Source organism: Mercenaria mercenaria, chromosome 12 (genome assembly GCF_021730395.1).
Source record: "Mercenaria mercenaria strain notata chromosome 12, MADL_Memer_1, whole genome shotgun sequence".
NCBI classification, from domain to species: domain Eukaryota; kingdom Metazoa; phylum Mollusca; class Bivalvia; order Venerida; family Veneridae; genus Mercenaria; species Mercenaria mercenaria.
Window position 1 is genome coordinate 7,284,514 of NC_069372.1, and position 23,787 is coordinate 7,308,300.

Here is a 23,787-nt window from a genome sequence, read left to right on the forward strand (position 1 = left end):
ATATAAATGTACAAAGATTAACATGAATTAAACCGAAAATATAAAAACAAGCGATTGGTGTCCTGAAAGGGTCACATAACATGTTCGGTTATATATAGTATTGGCCGAAAGATGTTCCACTGTACAAGTACATTAAAAAGTAACCAAAGCATCCAACACAGTTACATGTTTTTGACGACACTGAAAATAATCTCAAGATAATAAACTGACAGCTATTTTGGCGCGTTCAGACTCGTATAAGTAACATTACTATTGCCAGCAAATTATCAAAAAAAAATATCATTTATACTCCTCTAAATGAACCAAAATTAAAGTCAGTCATTATATCTACCAAAATGGTTTTGTTATCTATTTTACGAGTATCAGAAAGTTATAACAATTATTAGAATATCAGATTTTACAGCCTCTAGACAGAACAGCCAAAATGAACTACCCAAGTTGAAATAAATACTCAAGGCAAGACATTAAGAGCGTATTTTACATCAGGTTCTTCAAAAAATAATAATTTCAAGCTTTCTCATTGATTATTTAAGCAGATATTGATCAAGCTTGTCTGTATACTATAACCTAGTACCAGCTTTTATGTACAGTTATGAGTTTTATATACAGTGCTGAAGGAAATACTTTATTACTTTGAGTATACGTAATGTATTTTTCTCCGCAGCATTTCGTGGACAAAAAAACTCTATCCATACCCTTAACAAACTGATGGCGTCGAATCTCTGTAGACCACTCCCGAAACGGAGAAAAAGTCTTATTTTTGAACCCAGCCATAGAAAATGTACGAACCGGATGGTAAGTTTCTTGTTTCATTTTTTTTCTTTTAACACATGTACAATTTTAAGAAAATACACAACTATATTTAGATATTACCCAAGCAAAATTTGATCAAAATCTGCTTAAATAATCAAATGAGAAACTAACTAAATTATTCAAAACATCTATACAAATTAGTAAAATAATATGTAGCTTTTCTTAAAAAAAGTTAGAATACTTAAATAAAACTTCATATATATGTTTAACATTATATGGAAATGCGGCCCGTCAAGTTTCAGTTGGATTGCCCAAGTAACACCAGAGTTATGGCCCTTAGAAGTTTCTAACTGTTTTTTCCCTAATTCATTTCAAGTACTACAGTACTACCCGGCCACACCCCTCCCCCTACCAACCCCTCCAACACAATTTTTGTCATTTCTTTTTTTCAAAACTTCATGAATATATATCAACATGCTAAGTTGTACCATACCTCACCTCACATTCCCCCACCTATTCACCGCCATCACCCCGATCATGCATCCCCCACCCAAACAATTGGTTTTCATTTTTTATTTTCCATCAATATTTATTATCAACATGTGAAGTTTTCTACCCTCACCCGGTCAGTTACTCTGGTCAGTCTGAAAATAGTTATCCCCTTTGTTTTTTCTACATTATTTGCATGTCAGATTTCCATGTCTTTCCCCGAACAAAAAGAGGTAAATGTCTACTTCAAACCATTCATATCACTTTATCAGTCAAAACATATCTTAACTATACGACATACGTGCTGATTTAGTCTTTATAGATTGTAGTTCGTTTATGATCGTATTTAAGCGAAATACTTTCGCCCCTGTCAGTTCGTCCCCAGTTTTAATATTTTCATACTGATGGCAATGATAATTGGTATATTGTGTTATTTCTGTCTTTTACTTTGGTAGTGTCAGAATATTGAATATGAAATGTAACACGGAAATTTCTTTCAGATTTTGGGATAGTACCAATTAAATGTGAAAAATATAAGTATAAATATCAGATTTAGGGGGGGAAATAGCAGAATCTGTAACTTTATTGCTAACAGCTATATGAGGGGTTGGTTATGACATTCCGTGGATTCACGGATGGCATTTGTAGACCTGGTTGTTGATTGCTTAAAACGAAATATAGTTTGTTACCCCTTCCCACAGTGGCACTACCTGCATACATAAAATGCCCATACATAAGGTATAAGGTATCCCTTACGGAAATATTATAGTTTGCCGCGAACACTTGTTACGATCATGTCGCGAATATCAGCCGAACATGCCGCGAACTCTTTTGATACAAATGATACAATGTTCGCGGGATGTTCGTTTGGTGTTCACTTCTCACATGCACATTAGATTTGCCCCGAACAAGTTGCTGTAAACTTCCCGCAAACAAGTGCTGCGATCACCCCACGAACAAGTTGATGCGATCATCCCGCGAACTTATTGCAGCGATCATCCCGCGAACTAGTTGCTGCGAACAAGATGAAAACCATGACTACCAAGTAGAACCTGGCCAGAAATTGTCCACAAAATAGCCTGCACGGAAAAAAATGCAAAAACAAATAAATTCATAGGAATCAGTAATATAAATTTATTGAATAAACATCAGCACTGAGGCCGTAACAAATTCAAATTGTCAATGTCTGAAATTTTTCATATCATGACACTTGGTATATTTTGAATTTGATAAAATATGTATGAATTTTAACTGTTAGTCTCAATGCATGTATTCACTTCATCCTAATGTTTTTTCTTCACACTGCTTATAAGTTATATGTTTAACTGTAAATCTGTCATAGTATTATTTTACATCTTAGTTATCAAATTTATGAAGCTAAAATTGTCGCTTTTATATTTCCTTATAGATATTTTGATTCAGCTCTGCAAAAGTTTAAGCATGCATTTCATTTTCAAAATTCCTCATGTTTATACAGACACCAGTATAGATATTAAAAATATTCTTATAAAGTTCTGGCTTACCACAAATAAGAATATATTCCTAACATCCTCTAAGAATCACCATTCACATTCGAAAAATGTCTGGAATGCATACAGATTTCCCTCTAAACATGTCAAAAACATCTGCTTGTAATTAACTTATCAGATTCATACTGTTACCTTACAGATAATGTAACAATTCAATTGATCTAAAATTACCAGCTCTTACCAAAACTCTACATGAACAGTTTACCAGAACATCACAATCTTCTTATTTCTTCTCACAGTCATGCTGCGATCATTGGTCTTCCAATGAATATCCCGCGAACTAGCATCAAATTAATCGCGGCATGATCGCGGGTAGCAGCAAATATCCCGCAAATACTTCCTGCGAATATGTATGTTCGCGGCATGTTCGCAGCACATTCGCGGCATGTTCATATCTTTTTAACCATTTAGTAGGGTTTTGGGCAGTGATATTTTTAGGATGTATGAGAGTCTTGTTCATTTCAAAGTTCAGGGTTGGCCGGTATTTGCCAGGGCAGGGGCGTCGAAATTAGTTGTCCAACTTGAGCAGCTTGTCCCAGAACCGGTAAGGAGAAGTAGACTTTCACGTAAAAAGATCTTTAAAAAACGGACACATATTTCACCTTCAGGACTTCCCAAATGTATTCATCAGTAATTTGTGTCCTCAATCGCTTTAACTTGCAAATAGGAAAATAGTTAGAAATATGGTACAAATTACACTAATTCAAAAGATACGGCTGTTTAATATGACAGACTAAAAATAATTTAGTGAAAATATCTAACTTTATGCACATATTTGAGGAACATAGGGCCTACTATACACGAACATAGCACATATTAGTTCACTGCTGAGAAATGGACTTTCAATTATACAGAGTAAGTTCAACCATTTACTCTGTCATATGAAAATCATTCATGCAATACTGACAGATTGCATGTTCACTATCAATTGTTGAAATAGTGTATGAACTAAAACTTATTTGAATTTCAATGCATTTATGATAAAACATTGCAGAGTTAGGGCTGAATTTCATGCTTTTTTATAATGTTTTCCTAGTTGATATATTGTTTCATTTTCTTATCAACTTTTATTGCAGTAGGTTTTTCATACATAATGGAACAGCAAAGATAAGGTGTGTATACTGTCATTAATTCTTACCAGCAAATGACTGTACTTCATTCACTTCTCATTTATTGACACAAATGGATTTGTATGAAGTAGTTATACAAATGAACTGTATCTAAAGGATAATGTTTTGGTCTCATCAAATTTCCCAGTATTTTCTCCTGTCCTGGGAAATCCCAGTTTTTTTCCGTATTAATGCTAACCCTGTCAAAGTTGTTACTTTAAAATCAATTTTGTTGGGTTTACCATCGCACCGACACACTTATAGGTCATATGGCGACTTTCCAGCTTTGATGGTGGAGGAAGAACCCAGGTGCCCCTCTGTGCATTATTTCATCACGAGCGGGCACCTGGGTAGAACCACCGACCTTCCGTAAGCCAGCTGGATGGCTTTCTCACATAAAGAATTCAACGCCCAGAGTGAGGCTTGAACCCACATCGATGAAGGGCAAGTGATTTGAAGTCAGCGACCTTAACCACTCGGCCATGGCGGCTCCACTTTAAAATCAAGGTGATGATAAATATTAAACAACTGTTAATAACTGTAAAAGTGGTGTTATTATTATTAAACTTCAAAATAATTATTGCCATAAAATTAGCGAGAAAAGTGCGGTTTACTTTAATCATGGTCAAATATCTCAAAATTAAGCACACGGACCTATACATTTTTTATTTCACCACAGTATAGGCCATATGCTTATTAACAACTGTGGGAAGTTTCATTAAATTCTACATTGTAGAAAAAATTCTATTTGCGAAAATATTATGAAAATTATGAATTTCCCATAGACTTCCATTATGAAAAATTGCGTGAGGTCTATTTTTTTTTCAAATCAGTCTAGCAAAAAAATCAAGCGCACGACCTTTCTTTTTTATTTGCTGAATTTTCTAGGTATATTCTGAAGTTTTGAAAAATCAGAGTTTTATCAAATTTTACATTGTAGAAAAAATTTCTTACCAAACGTGCAGAACTACATTAAGATAATTACATGAGTTTAAAAACTTGAACTTGGTTGAAAAGAAACATATTTCTGGATTATTTTTAAGAGTCTAAATTTCTTGAAATAATATAGTTGAAGGTAAACAGGCATAATCATAAGAGTACATATTAACAATGTCATTATAATGTATATAAATTATATTTAATTTTCCAAAAAGCAACAACACGTTTTGTTCGTTTTGATTTCTGTACTAGATATTAAATTTCTTTGTCTGCGATTGCATTTAAAGATAATACAGGGATTTAAAAAACGTAAAACACTCTGCATGTGTGTGTATAATTTAAGACTGGGAAGGAAAATTCTGTGTGTTTTTAAGAATGTGTTGAAATTTGACAAGACACTCCGAGTCGTCTTTCATTATTCCAGTGTGTCAAACTGTTCCTGTTTTCCAGATCTTAAGATATTATATTAATTAAGAGTTGCATATTTATGTGATATTTCCTTCATATCCGTATATTTGCCACAATGCATCTCTGAAAGTTGGGAGGCTTGAAAGAGTGACGTCATTTGTTGTATGAAAATTATCTTACCTCTTTACAGGTACAATCAGGTTATTGATGCAAAGGTTTGTTCATGTTGCTTTATGGTTTCTGCATGTGCAGTTTGTGACTGCATTTTGAAACCTACTAAAGTTTGTGACAATTTTTATTGTTGAAGATTAAATGATGAAAAAGTGTAGAAGTCTGCAAAATTACTGATGATTTCTAGGTGACAAAAAATATAGTTGTTAATGTAATTGGTCAACATGACCTAATTATTCTTCTCTGTGTCAAGAATTTGATATAGCAGATGTGACAGTGAAAGGGGCAGGTAAAACAAAGATTCATTACGATCTGAGAGTTGAACCGTCTTGGAAAGACTTTGGGTTGAAACTTCAGACATAACTTTGGAGAGAAAAGCATGAATGAAAGGAGTTAGTCTATTTTCCGTTCATGGTTCTTACAGTGAACCTAGGGGTAGGAGATAAAATGAACATTGTTTTTTTCTAGCTCGTTTGACTTTTTAAAAAAGAATCTACGAGATATTTTCATCACTTGATCGTCGGCGTCAGTGTTGACGTCGGTGTCGGCGTGAGCGTTTTTTTTTTTTTGTTTTTTTTTTTTCATTTCTCAAAAACCACAAGAGCCACAGCTTTGAAACTTTGCATACTTCCTTGTCATTATTTGGTGATTATTTGGTGATTTAGTAAGCTAAAAATCACAACTCTGATATGCATTTTGTCAAAATTATGGACCTTATTGTACTTGAAAATTTGAGATTCTTGGGTAAAAGTTTTTGTTTAGGTCCACCTTTTCTCAAAAACTGTAAGAGCTACAACTTTGAAACTTTGTACACTTGTTTATCATTATTATGTGACTATGTAGGCTAAGAACCATAACTCTGGTATGCATTTTGTCAGAATTGTAACCATTTTTAGAAAATCGAATTTATTGGTTATAATGTTTTATTTAGGTCCATCTTTTATCAAAATCTATAAGAGCTACAGCTTTGAAGCTTTGCTCACTTGTTTATCGTCATTAGGTGACTATGTAGGCCAAAAACCATAACTCTATCTTGCATTTTGTCAGCATTATGGCCCTTTTTGTTCATAAGGAGAAATTCTGACTTTTTACACTTTTCTTACATACTGACCAGCACTTGCAGAAAATCGATGACATCCGTAGGAGCTGCTCTTGTTTTTCTATCTGGTTAAGTGCCAGTGTGCAGTTTCCCTTTGTACACCTTGGTATTATTTTTAAAAGCAAACATTCATTTCTTCTCAACAGTTTCAATAAGGCATCAAACTTGGTACATGTCCTGCTTTCTTGGAGATGTTGGTCAGGTTCTGTCAGCAGCCGCCCACATCAGTCCTCTCAGTGCTTTGATTGTAGCAGACTTTAGCCTCACAAAGGTAGATTTTATTATGATTATGATTTTCTCCTATCTGGTATCGTTGTTACGGAATTTTAAGTTTTACTATTCCTTGCTCCAATTGATAGACAACAAAACTGTCGCTGCTTTCCGGCTTTTTTGCATAACATGTACCTAAACAACTATATTGACACTATAAAATACGTTTACAGCAGGGTAGATGTAAATCTGATACACAGAAATCTTAAATGTATGGTATTACACCGGCAAATCTTAGATGCACTAACGGGTTGAGGGTAAATTATATACCCAAGCATTGACCTATCAGATCCATTCATACTTTGTTATAATGTTATGACGTCAATACTGGGAGTTTATGCGTGTTTTTACTCCACCTACGAGTCAATACGACTTTTTATCATTACTCATGTGACTGTTTAGACCAAAAAGACAGACTGTAATTATAGCTTGAATAAAACCAGCGATTAAAGTATATATGCAAGTATTGGAACAGTTCAAATATGTAGACCAATTTAGGCATGTACATAAAGCAACACTGAAACTTCCTTTTTTTTAGTTGGTGGTCTTGTTATTAAATTTGCACGCTCGTCTGTGCTGGTGGGCGCTTTGCAAGAATTGGTCTGGTGAACTGTACTGGTGACCATGTCCGTCTTTAAAGATGTTTAGGCTCAGAAATGTATTTACCGATGTTTCTGTTATTTTTGTAGTTAGTTTTCGTTGAATAAATGATCTATTTATAACTGAAAACCAGTAAATATATAGGCAATGAAGATTATTGGCTTAACACCACTAAATCCGGCTGTTCTTTACATTTAGTTCGACTTTTCAAAGAAAATGTAGAGCTATTGCACTGGCCTCGGCATCGGCGTCGGTGTCGCCGTTGGTAAAAGTTTTTGATAAAGTCAAATATCTCTCTTACCATCAAAGTTTTTAAATTGACACTTAAAATATAGTCATTAACTATCAAAGTCTACACCAGGAGAAACTGTCTCCATAACTTTGATTGAATTTTGACAGAGTTATGACCATTTTAACTTAGAAAATTTTGGTTAAAGCTTTATATAACATCCAATATCTCTGTTACTATCAAAGCTTTTAACTTGAAACTTAAAATAGTTATTTACTTTCAAAGGCTACACCATAAAAAACAGTTCCCATGACTCTGATAAGAATTTTGACAGATTTATGCCCCAATACAGGCAAAGATCTAGTTCAGTCAAGCACTAAGAAAAGTCGAGCGTGCTGTCTTACGGACAGCTTTTGTATATATAATCCACTCATTGACGTTTTTCAACATTTTAAGATACTTAAATACCTATAAATAATTGTATTTCTAATATAGAACTAGATAAATGCTTACACGTTTGATTAAATACAACCCGCTGAATATACTCCTATTCGCTTCTTTCAATGTCTCTTTTCGAGACATAAACTTCCTTCTCCGCCACTGTTACCGATACATATACGTAAGAAAACGAGTCGCCTTTGAGAAAGGGCACGAGGAAAGGAAGAAAGATTAATAGGACTATTTATTTTTTGACTAATTGTGATAGACCAGCGTAGGCTACATTTGATTTTGAAGTGATCGCGAAACGTGCGTAGCACTTTTCTAAAGCTAATTATGTTTTATACGTTCGGAAAGGGGGACGATGAACTGGCTAAAGATGAAATATTTCATAGAAATTTATCAAAGGAGATTGAAGAATCAGAAAATCGTCAATTGGAAAAGGAGAGGTCTTTGGCCATTAAAAATTATTCAAAAAGGATAGCGGCGGTATGAACAATATACTTTCTCCTTTACAAATTCTTTATTTATTTGTTTTAAGGGGACGCATACTTTGAAATTAGAAAAAAGTGGGTGGTTTATGATAAAATTTACCTGCAAAAAAAGTACATCGTTTTGGTACATGAAATGGATACTGTTTCAACTGTTATAAGTACACAAAGGATTACTCACTAAAATAAAGATGAGAAAAACTGAAACAAGAAAGTTATTGTTGAATTACATAAGACTTATTGTGTACATTCAAAGTCAACAATTAATACTTTTTTGTGCGAAAATAATAATGCTTCACCTTGTTCAAACATTTATCAATCTCCTACAGATTCTAATTTAAAGAAAAAAAGTGAAATAAGTTCACTGTCTTGCTTTCTTGCTTTTCATTTTGCATATGTAAGCTAAAACACATTATTTAGTTTGTTTACAAAGTAGTGCATAAGAAAAGATACGGTGGTCAAGGAATGCCACATTTCAAAACTAATAGAGTATATTCCCCTTAATACATTAAACATTTATCGTTACAGAAGTCGAATGGCTTACAATAAGGGCCTAGAAATGTTGCCATTATTAATTTTCAACTTGATATTCATGAACTACAATGCACTTAAATATCAAAACACATTCAACAAACTTTTGAAAATGTATTGTCTTAAAAATCCATAAAATAAGGTATGAAATTTGGTTGAGAGGTCCAATCAATGTGTATATGTGCAAAAGTAACATTCTAATCTTGTTCACAAAACTTACTAATACACAGCAGGAATGTCAAAGAATATACAGTTATTCTCACTTTAATGTCATTTATAATTTGTCCTTGAATTCTCCTCCATACTTTTCTTAACTTTAACTTTATCTCATGAATGAACAAGTATAATGTTGTAACAACAACTATACTTACACTGATGTAAGTAGTTGCCGGTTTATAAGTGACTTTATTGATTCATTTTGTGTTTTGTTATTGTTGTCAAAAAGTATAACGGAAGTGCCTCACAACTGAAGCGGAAACCAATCTGATGCGCAAAGTAGTCCACTGTAAGTAATATTTTTTGATAAATGTCCACAGAAATTAATAATTTTCTAATATTAAAGACGAATATCTGAATAGGATTCATTATTTGATAAGAAATTATAATCATCGACATGTTTTTTTTGAAAATCATACACGTGCTGACACCTAAGTTGTCTCCCGTTGTTTATTAGAGTTACCTTTTATCCGGCGCAGTAATACTTTTTGCAGAGAATCGCCGAGAAGTCGTGGGAAAATTAAAAACCATGTAAATAAACTAAAATTAACCACTTTTTCAAGATGAATTTCAAGTGATCGGCATTATGCATTTAACCCGCCTGACCTGTGTAGCATCTTAGATATCTGTTCTAAGGTATTCATTGTGTAGAATGTCATGTTATGCCCTTGCAATGCTAATCCCACTCTGCTTTTTTTTTTGTTTACATTTTTCATCAATGAGAAATATGGCGTCCATCCCGAGCTGAAATGACGTGGCGTTCAATTTTTACATGTTTAAGCAAACCTGGTGTGTTTGAAAGAAAATTTCATCCCTTCAACATTATTTGTAACACTGTTATTGTAAAAAAAACCTGTTTTTCCTTATACAAAAGCTTAATATTTTGTTGAATGTACTTTCGCAAAGACCTCTGTTTTCCTATTACATTCATAGTACCACATCCTTATCCACAAAGTACTGAATATTACAGGTGTCCATCAGTATTATATCAGTTTAGTACGATATCGTGAAATCATGAAGCAGAAATCGTGAAATAATGAAGTTGAAATGTCACCACGGGTCTTTCGTAGTTTAGGAATATGTTTTTTATCTTCTCACCATCGGTTTCTTGAATATGCACGCCTTCCTCATTTCTGTATGAACTGTGAATGTAGAAATATGCGTCCCCTTAAAGCACTGTGCGTAAACTGATTTTCTGACATAATCAGGTCAAAAAGATGCATCAGGCTGGTTCTTTCTGGTTAAATTGTATACTGAAATCTACTTCTTTTTTGGAATCTGCAGGAATCTAGATCATATTATCGTAATCTACCAATCCACTCTTAAGATGTATTACCACTAGATTTTTTTGAAAATTGACTACGTTTTGATATTTCAAATCAAACCGAATTTCGACGTACTTGAGACTGTCCTTTTCAATATCTTATTTTTTTTTCTATTCTTACGACTATGCAGATGATATTTTTTTTTCTCTCACATGAAAATTAAGAAACAGATAAATATGCACTTGAAAATGATAGTAAGTCCTTGATTTATTGGTTTAAAAAGCTAATCCAAGTAAATTTTAGGCATTTTAATTGATAAGAAAACTTTAACATTCTATTAATATATTAGATTTTGACATACAATGAAAAGATGAAGTAAAAATGTTGGTTGTCACCATAGATTTCAGGTCATGTTTCGAACATCTAGGCAAATGTTGTAAAAAGATTAGAATCTAGGACTTTTTTGTCGCAACCGGTTAATTTCATATCATTTAATTATAATACTGTGCCTTGCCTTTTTACTACCGTTATTTGTTTCCCACGTAATGTGTTATTACCTTCCTTGTTAGTGTGCCCGTATGCATATCATTAAAGTTTTATAAACTATATATATATATATATATATATATATATATATATATATATATATATATATATATATATATATATATATATATATATATATAGTTTTTTTTTGTTATAGCACATATCATATAACCTTTGTACCCAAGTTTCAATGGTATGCGTGTATTTATTGTAGATCCAAATAACAGGTACTTTGATTTTGTACAAATAAAACATTAACATAATATTTCAATTTAAATTCTTCATTCGATACGAAAGAAAAATGTGACAGACATGAAGACATGATTGTTCAGTACTTAAGACATTAAAACTGTTTTGGAGCATCCGTGGCCGAGTGGTTAAGGTCACTTTCCCCTCGTCGATGTGGGTCGAGCATCACTGGGGTCGTTGAATTCTTCATGCGAGGAAGCCATCCAGCTGGCTTATGGAAGGTCGGTGGTTCTACCCAGTAACCCGCTCGTTATGAAATAATGCACGGAGAGGTACCTTGGGTCTTTCTCCACTGTCAAAACTGGAAAGGCACCATATAACCTATAATTGTGTCGGTGCGACGTTAAACCCAACACAATAAAAAGAAATAAATCAATCAATCAGTCAATAAATAAATCAATAATAAATAAATAAAATTGTTTTACATACACTTTTATTTCATAACACCTCGTTTAAAACTAGTTAGTTTTCCATTATAGCTCTTTCTTAGCTAATACGCAACGTTAAAATCAAGTTGCAACATCTCAAAGTCCAAAAGGCTTATAACTCAGGAAAAATACCTGGTGTAAGGGTCTTAGAATTAGATAATATGTTGTATTCTTCTGGAGACTTGACTGATACTGTTCGCTACAACATCGTTATGTGTGGAAATTCCACAATATGTGTGTGTGTTTGTGTGCGCGCGCGCGCGTGCGTGCGTGCGTGCGTGTGTGTGCTGAAGAAAGCTGCAACAGTGCCCTACATAGATGGGATGTCTCGCGGTTTGAAAAAATAATTGAACTTATTTAGTGGGTATCATGGTTATCAACCGCTGCAAACGACAGACTGATCTGGATCCATGCTGGTCGCAAATGCACTATGTTTATTTTCTCATGGCGTGACTAATAATTCTAAGGTATTAGGCCCCTAATAGTAATGTTTAAAAAATGGATTTTTGCTTTGTATATTCTTACAGTTGACAGTGCTTTGCACTGTGTTGCAAATTCAAGTTTAAAAACTTTTACCGTGCCGCTTTTAGCTCACCTGAGCAATGCAGTGAGTTTTTGTGATCGCTCGATGTCCAGCGTCCGTCGTCTGTCTGTCTGTCGTCTGTCATCTGTCTGTCGTCTGTCAACATTTAGCTTGTGTATGCGATAGAAGCTGTATTTTTCAACTGATCTTTATGAAATTTGGTCAGAATAATAACCTTGATGAAATCTAGGCCAAGTTCGAAAACGGGTTATGTGAGGTCAAAAACTAAAATAGAGAAAAGTGAAAACTTCACAGGTCGCTCAACACGACAAAAATGAAAATGTTGCAGGCTCGATTTGACTGAGCCTGTTCATGGACGGTAGTGGAAATGCATGCTACCGTCCACGCCCTCTAGCCCCGGGTTGAGCAGAACTCAACATTTACACATGCTAAAAGTACAAAAAACAATTTAGAGACATTCGCAGATGTATTCAAACGGCGGTGAACTTGGAACCTTCAATGATACACGTGCTGAGGCGTGTAATTCCATGAAGAGCGGCCTTTGGTCCCCAGATAAAGTAAAGGGTTTGCCCCAAACGAGAAAACAATGGGCAGAAATAAACAAACTGGAATTTAGGAAGGGAATCTGAGGTTATGGAGCCTGCGTATCACAGGAACTGTCAAAAGACAAAATTAAAAAAGCAGGCACCATATCCAAGGGGTGATTAAACAATACCCAAGGCTATGAAAGCGGGAGTATTGGAACCACCCAGGCCGAAATGGTCATGTTGAGAAACTAAACAGTACCAATAACACGTCATAGAAGTCGTGCTGAACGATCTGAGAAGATCGAAATATAACACTAAGTCAGATCAAAGAAAACCCTTGTGTATGCGATCGAAGCTGTTTTTTTTTGTTGTTGTTTTTTCAATTAGTCTTCATGAATTTTGGTCAGAATGATTACCTTGATGAAATCTAGGCTGAGTTCGAAAATGGGTCATCTGGAGTCAAAAACTAGGTCATTAGGTCAAATCAAAGAAAAAACTTGTGTATGTGATAGAGGGTGCAATTTTAATTTATCTTCATGAATTTTGGACAGAATGAATGCCTTGATGAAATTAAGGTCAAGTTTGAATATGGGTTATCTAGGGTCAAAAAGTAGGTCACTAGGTCAAATCAAAGGAAAACCTTATGTATGCGATAGAGGCTGTATTATTCAATTGATCTTCATGAAATTAAGTAAGAATGATAACCTTGATGAAACCTAGGCCGAGTTTGAAAATGGGTCATCTGAGAATAAAAGTAGGTCACTAGGTCAAATCAAAGAAAAAACCTTGTGTATGCGATAGAGGCCGTATTTTTCAATTGATCTTCATGAAATTTTGTCAGATTGATAGCTTTGATGAAATCTAGTAATCTTCAAATATGGGTCATCTGGGTTAAAAAACTAGGTCACTAGGTCAAATCAAGGAAAAACCTTATGCATGCAACAGGGGCTGTATTTTACACTGGATTTTTATAAAATTTGGTCAGATGGGTTGCCTTGATGAAATCTAGGTCAAGTTCGAATATGATCAAATCAAAGAAAACCCTTGTGTATGCGATAGAGGCTGTATTTTACAATTGATCTTGTAGCCTTGATAAAAATTTAGGTCAAATTCGAATATGGATTATCTGGGTCCAAAAACTAGGTCACTAGGTCAAATCAAAGAAAATACTTGTTTATACTCAAGATTTTTGCTCCGATTTTAATGATAATTGGTCAGAATATTTATTTCCATGAAATCACTAGGTCAAACATGTTTACGCTGTTATGGTGTTTTATGGTGTGTTTCTCAGGTGAGCGACCTAAGGCCATCTTGGCCCTCTTGCTTATAAATTTTGTGTAATTTATGGTATTTCCTGAAGCTCAAGTAGAGACAAATTTCAAAATGATGGCCGTTGTCTAAAACGTTTGAAGAGAATTCATTATACCTTTTTTTTTTCTGAAAGCAACATCAAACTATTGGTAAACAATTATAAGACTTAAAATAAAACTGTCAATATCACTTTTTCTAGGGTGCCTCAAGTAAACCGATTTAATGAGACAGAATTCTAACTGCAACTTTGAAAAAGGTCGAATCCTGCGGGTCTGTTTTGAATTTTGCTCACTTCATTCAAAAATAACCTTGGGGCAGAAGTAAAACCTGCCTACATTTCTTCCACAAGATGTAATCTAAAGAATGAAGGCCAGAAGATATAACAACATTATCGGGGGCCCTCCCCTGTTTGTGTGAATGAGGTTGCTCTGTTATTGTGTGTACGGTTTATACAGGTCAGCTTTCTTTTCAGTTTGTATTTATATTTTCAGGAATTGCTGTTGTATTTATATTTTCAGGAATTGCTGAATCACGTCAGTATCAACGATTCAGAAAGGACAAGAACATGCACGGCTGAGGTATACATGATAAAAAAAAACATAATTCCTGCTCTATTTATTTTGTAACTATTTGCTTAAAAAGTATCTAAACTGATTTTCTGACATATATCTTTTTTGGTCAATGTTTTATTTGATTTATTAGTGCTATATATCAACTTTATGTATTGAGGCGTGTCTGCACTTTTAGCTGATAATATAGTTCTATTTTATTGACCTGTCAAAATGCATATTGCTTTCATGGTCGGTGCACAGAATATTTTAATCTTCGGTTGATTTTCGGTACATTCCGTACAGTATACGGAAAGTAACCTGTAATTAAAATGGTCTATATCTAAAGCGTGTATACGGAGGTACGAAAGTTGCGATAGTTCAGTAGTCACTGTCAATAGCTTGAAACCTTCAGGTCTTAAGATCGAAACCGTGTAGTGTCACTAATTGTCGTTGAATTATAATATATGTCATATAAAATGATACAAACAACACAGTGTTTGATATCACAGTTTATTTCATTTTTGTAGCGAGATATCTGACAACAACAATATAAGACATCATAAAGTGAATTCTACAAGGATGTCCCCTGAAAATGTTACAACTTCTTTTTAAAGGGTTTATTTTGATGCATTCATTGTCAGTTATCAAAATTTGGCTTTATTATTTGAATATATATACAACAGCAAACTCTCATTACATTATACTGGTATATGTCCTGATGTAATGATAGTTTGCTGTTGTATATATATTTACATATGTATCTGTATATTATTGTCTTGATGTACATTGACCATAATGTCTTGTGTGATAATTACAATAAAATATGATTAAACTAAATAATTTGAAAATTAAATAAATACTGTACGTAGCAACTGTTATCAAACATCACAGAACTATGATCATATAAACAAATAAATTATTATCATAAAACAAATCTCATTACAGATACTATAGTGCTTGAGTTTAAACTTTAATAAAATGTTGTGTCATAGAATATTTCAGATAAGGTTGCATTTTCTTTCATAAAACATACAACTATACCTAATCTTATGTGGCAAACTGTTCTATCTAGAATTGCGCTATAAATGGTTGATGAAAAACATCCAGTAACTATTGGCACATAAAGGATAAAAGCCTTAAACGAATGAAGTTTCTGTTGTCAATAAGGAACAGTCTCTCAAGTTTTGAACAGACTTATATAAAATTGTTGTTAAGATTGTTGTTCATATGACATTAAGTCATTAATTAAGTCATTAATCTTACGAAAGATTCTACATTAATATCCAGGAATTAGCCTCACATCTTTGGTTTCAGCTACTTGCAATCGCATTTCTTAACTATTTTATATATTTCCTATATTAACATATAACTGAAAAGGTTCATACAAAACTACCGACAGCAAGAAGTCACGCCCCTATATATGCTTTATGGAGAAATTGACCTTTATCTGCTCGAAATAGTTATTAAACTAGAATTATTAATCATTAATAATTATTTGGTTAAACTTCCAGTTGGATGTGATCTGAAAATAGCAAGAACATGTTATGCGTTCATGCTGATTTCGGCAGTACGTACATTTTAAATGGCTAAATCATACCAGCGGGGAGTTAGCAGTAGAGCAGTAACAGCAGTATTACTGCTATTACTGTTATAACGTTGTAGCTGAAAGTTACAGCAGTAGCAGTAGTAATACTACTATTACTGTTGTAATGTTATAGCAGTAACAACAGTATAACTGGTGTTACTGTTGGCAGTTTTAGCAACAAGAGCAGTATTACTACTGCTACAGTTATTCTGAAGTTATAGCAGTAACAACAGTATAACTGTTGTTACTGTTGGCAGTTTTAGCAACAAGAGCAGTATTACTACTGCTACAGTTATTCTGAAGCTATAGCAGTAACAACAGTGGTTGGAAGTTGTGCGAAATACAATATGAAATCAAAGGGGAGGGGGAGGGGGAGGGCGAGTAGCAGGGAGCGGTTTTCTACTTACGTTCTTTATCAGTTGTTAAACGATGTTCATATTCTTTGCGGAATTCAAGTTTATCATAATTTTCTATCAGTTTACTGGTAGTGTAGTGAGTGCGAACGATACATTTTCGATATGAAAATGATCCAGCATGTAAATGTAAGAGATAAAAAATAGAAATTTATATAAGGTATTTTCCTTCAGTATGTAGTTATAGTCCTTGATTTGATTCATATCTTACAATGTTAGATATTTTAACTACACTTTCATCGTTATAAAAGGAAATGTCTATTAAAGTTCCAAACTATATTCATATAGATTTTGAAATACTAGTCTAGATATCACGTGAAATGTTTATTTTTGATTCACAAAACAGCTCCGCCACGTGATATATTAATCCGAGTGCGTTCTTGTTATGACATTGATGACCGAATGTCACATCTAAGCTGGTTATTTTTGAATGAAGTGAGCAAAATTCAAAACAGACTCGCAGGATTCGACCTTAATTTTTCAATGTTGGAGTTAGAATTCTGTCTCATTAAATCCGTTTACATGAAATGTTTGTTCTTTTCTGATAAAAAGAATAAAGCAGGCCTTTCAGGTAAGATATAATTAAAAACATACATGTCTTGAATCAACGCCTGCTGTATAATAAATTACTCGACTAAAATCATCTTTATAGTTATAAAACAATTCGCAATAAAATGATAGTTTTATGTAGGTTTTCTTATCGTTGAGCGTTCTTTTGCCACACGTAGAAAGCGCATGCGCGTTAAAATCAAAACATCCGTGACATTGCATAGCGACCATTAGTTTGTGTAATATAAAAGTACATATAACATTGCCGACGGCATTCGTCCAAGGAAGGCATCACCACGAACTTAGAACATATTTTGGTGCTCAGTTACTGCTAAATTCTGCGCTGAAGCGATGCACTTGAGCCAATATTTTGTCATCTTAGGTCATATGTTCAGGATTTTATGACATATAAAATGAATTTAGTTTGAGAAATTTAGGTATTATGTGCCGACGAAGAACAGTAAAGTGTGTTGAAAATAAGAATTTTAAGCATTTTTCTGATGTTCGAAAATGGTACTTAGACATTAAAACTGTTTTGGAGCCTCCGTGGCCGAATGGTTAAAGTCATTTGCCCCTCATCGATGTGGGTCGAGCATCACTGGACCGTTGAATTCTTCATGCGAGGAAGCCATCCAGCTTATGGAAGGTCGATGGTTCTACCCAGTTGCCCGCTCGTTATGAAATAATGCACGGAGCGGTACCTTGGGTCTTCCTCCACTGTCAAAACTGGAAAGGCACCATATAACCTATAATTGTGTCGGTGCGACATAAAACCAAACACAATAAATAAATAAATAAATAAATAAATAAAATTGTTTTACATACACTTTTATTTCATAACACCTCGTTTTAAACTAGTTAGTTTTCCATTATAGCCCTTTCTTAGCTAATACGTAACGTTAAAACCAAGTTGCAACATCTCAAAGTCCAAAAGGCTTATAACTCAGGAAAAATATCTGGTGTGAGGGTCTTTGCAATATGCGCCAGTTAGCTTCCTGTTGGTGAGGTATACCAAGTTTCATTTGAATTAGATAATATGTTGTATTCTTCTGGAGACTCGACTGATACTGTTCGCTACAACATCGTTATATGTGGAAATTCCACAATGTGTGTGTGTGTGTGTGTGTGTGTGTGTGTGTGTGTGTGTGTGTGTGTATGTGTGTGTATATGTATGTGTATGTGTGTGTGTGCGCGCGCCTGCTGAAAAAAGCTGCGATAGCGTCCTACATAGATGGGATGTCTCGCGGTTTGAAAAAAAATTTAACTTATTAAGTGGGTATCATGGTTGTCAACCGCTGCAAACGAATGCTGGTCGCAAATGCACTATGTTTATTTTCTCATGGCGTGACTAATAATTCTAAGGTATTAGACCCCTAATAGTTTAAAAAATATAAAAAATGGATTTTTGCTTTGTATATTCTTACAGTTGACAGTGCTTTGCACTGTGTTGCAAATTCAAGTTTAAAAACTTTTACCGTGCCGTTTTTAGCTCACCTGAGCAATGCAGTGAGTTTTTGTGATCGGTTGATGTCCGGCGTCCGTCGTCTGTCTGTCTGTCGTCTGTCATCTGTCAACATTTAGCTTGTGTATGCGATAGAAGCTGTATTTTTCAACTGATCTTTATGAAATTTGGTCAGAATAATAACCTTGATGAAATCTAGGCCATGTTCGAAAACGGGTTATGTGAGGTCAAAAACTAAAATAGAGAAAAGTGAAAACTTCAGAGGTCGCTCAACACGACAAAAATGAAAATGCTGCAGGCTCGATTTGATTGAGCCTGTTCATGGACGGTAGTGGAAATGCATGCTACCGTCCACGCCCTCTAGCCCCGGGTTGAGCAGAACTCAACATTTACACATGCTAAAAGTACAAAAAACAATTTAGAGACATTCGCAGATGTATTCAAACGGCGGTGAACACGGAACCTTCAATGATACACGTGCTGAGGCGTGTAATTCCATGAACAGCGGCGTTTGGTATCCAGATAAAGTAAAGGGTTTGCCCCAAACGAGAAAACAATGGGCAGAAATAAACAAACTGGAATTTAGGAAGGGGATCTGAGGTTATGGAGCCTGCGTATCACAGGAACTGTCAAAAGACAAAATTAAAAAAGCAGGCACCATATCCAAGGGGTGATTAAACAATACCCAAGGCTATGAAAGCGGGAGTATTGAAACCACCCAGGCCGAAATGGTCATGTTGAGAAACTAAACAGTACCAATAACACGACATAGAAGTCGTGCTGAACGATCTGAGAAGATCGAAATATAACACTAAGTCAGATCAAAGAAAACCCTTGTGTATGCGATAGAAGCTGTTTTTTTTTTTGTTGTTGTTTTTTCAATTAGTCTTCATGAATTTTGGTCAGAATGATTACCTTGATGAAATCTAGGCTGAGTTCGAAAATGGGTCATCTGGAGTTAAAAACTAGGTCATTAGGTCAAATCAAAGAAAAAACTTGTGTATGTGATAGAGGGTGTAATTTTAATTAATCTTCATGAATTTTGGTCAGAATGAATGCCTTGACGAAATTAAGGTTAAGTTTGAATATGGGTTATCTAGGGTCAAAAAGTAGGTCACTAGGTCAAATCAAAGGAAAACCTTGTGTATGCGATAGAGGCTGTATTATTCAATTGATCTTCATGAAATTAAGTAAGAATGATAACCTTGATAAATTCTAGGCCGAGTTTGAAAATGGGTCATCTGAGAATAAAAAGTAGGTCACTAGGTCAGATCAAAGAAAAAACCTTGTGTATGCGATAGAGGCCGTATGTTTCAATTGATCTTCATGAAATTATGTCAGAATGACTGTCTTGATGAAATCTAGATAGAATTGGAATATGGGTCATCTAGGATCAAAAAGTAGGTGACTATGTTATATCAATAAAAAAACCTCGTGTATGCGATAGAGGCTGTATTTTTTAACTGATTTTCATGAAATTTTGCCAGATTGATAGCTTTGATGAAATCTAGTAATGTTCAAATATGGGTCATCTGGGTTCAAAAACTAGGTCACTAGGTCAAATCAAGGAAAAACCTTATGCATGCAATAGGGGCTGTATTTTACACTGGATTTTTATCAAATTTGGTCAGATGGGTTGCCTTGATGAAATCTAGGTCAAGTTTGAATATGATCAAATCAAAGAAAAACCTTGTGTATGCGATAGAGGCTGTATTTTACAATTGATCTTGTAGCCTTGATAAAAATTTAGGTCAAATTCGAATATGGATCATCTGGGTTCAAAAACTAGGTCACTAGGTCAAATCAAAGAAAATACTTGTTTATATTCAAGATTTTTGCTCCGATTTTAATGATAATTGGTCAGAATATTTATTTCCATGAAATCACTAGATCAAACATGTTTACGCTGTTATGGTGTGTTTCTCAGGTGAGCGACCTAGGGCCATGTACGCCCTCTTGTTTATAAATTTTGTGTAATTTATGGTATTTCCTGAAGCTCAAGTAGAGACAAATTTCAAAATTATGGCCGTTATCTAAAACGTTTGAAGAGAATTCATTATACCATTTTTTTTTTCTGAAAGAAACATCAAACTAAAAATAAAACTGTCAATATCACTTTTGCTAGGGTGCCTCAAGTGAACAGATTTAATGAGACAGAATTCTAACTCCAACATTGAAAAAGGTCGAATCATGCGGGTCTGTTTTGAAGTTTGCTCACTTCATTCAAAAATAACCTTGGGGCAGAAGTAAAACCTGCCTACATTTCTTCCACAAGATGTAATCTAAAGAATGAAGGCAAAATAGACAAATTTTCACGCATGTAACTCAGTATTTTTAAAGATTTCTAACTCTATCCCTTCTGCTTCAGAGGTAAATTTACTTTGAACAGCAAGAAATCGCTTATCAAATAAATTGTTTCCAATTTTGTACAAAAAATGAATAACAAGTCTTGAAAGAAGTAAAAACGTAGTAGAAAAAATGGAAAATAAGAAAAAATATTTGGTTCCAGTGGGCTTGAACTTACGCCCCTCTGAGAATTGCCGTCAAAGTATGTAGGTTTATGGTAGGAATTGAATACTCTTCAAAAAGGAGGTACTCTATTATGGGCCTAATACCTTAAACTAAATAAAACGACAAACAAGTGTAGGCGGAACAAAATGAGATCTACTTGATTTTAAAGGGTGAAAATAGCTTATTTTTCAATTATTAACCAATTTAAATGAAGCAATAAAATCGCCGGAATGCAACTGCATTGGTTAGCTGAGAACCAGCATTTGCAATATATGCTCAGTACATCTAGAAAAGCAACGTTTTAATCCTTGAATTTTTCATACTTTCCTTGTGTGCTTGTTCAAACGTGAATTTGGACCCTAAATAATGGAATTGTGTGACAAAATGTTACAGGTGTATTGATGGAATAAAATAACATCAAATAAGTGTTGTTTTTTTGTGTGTTATCAGGTTTTAAAATATTGACTGTAGACTGTGTTGCGTTTCTAGATGTTCTCAGTATATAAACCTAAAGAGACTCTTTCAAAATGAATGTTATTTCCATTTTTTGCAACTGTTGGATGGTGTAGGCCTAATAGTATTTTACGCTTAGCCTTACGTTTTAAGAAAAGAAACACCAAAATCATAGAAAGAAAGCGTTGTTTTGCATGAAAATTGAGCAGCTTGTAAAACATCTATATTACTCTACGCATACCCAGAAATCTAAGCCAATTTGCTGGCTTAATGGCGAAATTGTCTCCCTTGAAAACAGGTTATCGGGTGTATCGATTAGCCATTATCGGTCAATTTACGCCTATTGAAATATAGAAGGAGAAAAACTTTAACACATCAAATGACATCAAAAGCATCATCTGACAATATTTATTAAGTTATTGAAGTAATCTGCAATATTTGCACTTTCTTTCAATATAATTTTTAATAAAATAAAATATGATCTTCTTGCTTCCCTAAGCGTTTGAAATAAGTAACTAATTTTGATCCCGAGTCCCATTGATTTCTGTAGGAAATGACAGATTTTAAGCTTTACATGGTCTTTTAGAATGATTTATTCTTATATTTATAATCATCTCACAACATTTATTAAGTTATTGAAGTAAACTAGAAAAGTTAATCTTTCTTTCAATGAGTTTATTTTTAAATTATTTTTATGTCTTCTTGCTTCCCTAAACGTTTGAATATCACTGATTTTACTAATTTGGAAAATTTTGCCCGTCACAGTACACGTGTACTGATGACACCGGATAAACTGAATTAGATAGACATGTGTGTCAATCTAATTCCGTGTTTAATGTCATTACTTTGTCAGATTAAATAAAAATAAAGTTATTTTAAATTACATGTTTAAATAAAAATATTCCATTTTTTAATTCATTTAACACCATTTTCACAACTAGAATTATTTATTGCATTAAAACGTAACATAACGTTAATAAAGTTGATTAACATATAGAACTACATGTTCAATTTAAATTTGAATATTGTACATGTAAATATAACAAGTCCATTGGGTCGGGTGTAAATTTCATGTTTCTTGTTTGTAAGTATTATAATATTGTTGTTAAAAATTTCTTATCTTATCTTTTTGCAATGATTATATATGTATGATAAAGTCAAATAACGTGTTTTTCACAGTATGGCTCCAATAAACAAGGGTCATTGTATATTGGAGAGTCAGTCTACCTTACAAGTGTATCTATTTGTGAGAAGGGGAAACTATGTAATTTATTTTAAATTAATGAATAACTGATAACTTTTAAAGTTATACTAGTTTGGTTTTTTTTGCATTTCTGTGTAAACAAAAATATTTTTGATCAAACACAATAATAAAATAATCAGAAACTTATTTTCACAATAATGAAATAATGAGAAACTTACTTAAAGAAATATGCAAATTTTTATTTTTTCAATTTCTGTCTGGAGGATTGTGATATTTCTGAAAAATGTGACTTTCACTCATCTAAAGCTTGCAGAATACTGTAAACAACATTTGTCTAAATTGAAAACAGAATGTGAATTTCAAAGTTACAAAGCAAAGCATGAAAAAGTCCCTTTTGGCAACATACTGAAAATGAAAATTGAGTATAGATGGAACACTTAATAATGTTATATTCAAATAATGTTGATTACATGAATACATGAAAATCAATTTCCAAATCGAAAATTATTGTTTGTCAGCACAAACAACTCAGGAAGTTTTCACTATACTTGTGTTTTATTATCATTATTATTTTTAATATTATTACTGTATCTTTTATCATCCTATATGTAATATAATAATGATAATAATAATAATAATAATTATGATTATTTCTATTATTATTATTATTATTATTATTATTATTATTATAACATTAAAGTAATAGTTATTATCATCTACATAATATCAAAATAATAATTATTTTTATTATCATTCCACATTTACTGAAGAAAAATTAATTTCTTTCAACTCCACTGCACACATCTTCATGGTCTAGTTGGGGTCCCTGCTGTGCTAATTGCCCTCTAATCAGCTGCTATTACATAATCGCTGATAAGCAGCAGATAAGATGGGAGTTGTATATTGGATTTGGGGGG

At 33.6% G+C, this 23,787-nt stretch overlaps 1 protein-coding gene across 4 annotated transcripts in view; it reads left to right on the forward strand.

The window, feature by feature from the left end:
• Positions 1–8,188: 8,188 nt before the first annotated feature.
• LOC128547196 (uncharacterized) overlaps positions 8,189–23,787 on the forward strand; it is a 51,151-nt gene continuing 35,552 nt past the window's right edge. For 3 of the 4 annotated variants that reach the window (XM_053519085.1, XM_053519082.1, XM_053519083.1), the window contains exons 1-2: positions 8,189–8,523; positions 14,661–14,720. In XM_053519085.1, the coding sequence (XP_053375060.1) occupies positions 8,371–8,523; positions 14,661–14,720 (213 nt within the window). In that variant the 5' untranslated portion in view covers positions 8,189–8,370. The remainder of the gene's footprint in view (positions 8,524–14,660; positions 14,721–23,787) is intronic. The other variant, XM_053519084.1, reaches the window with a different exon arrangement.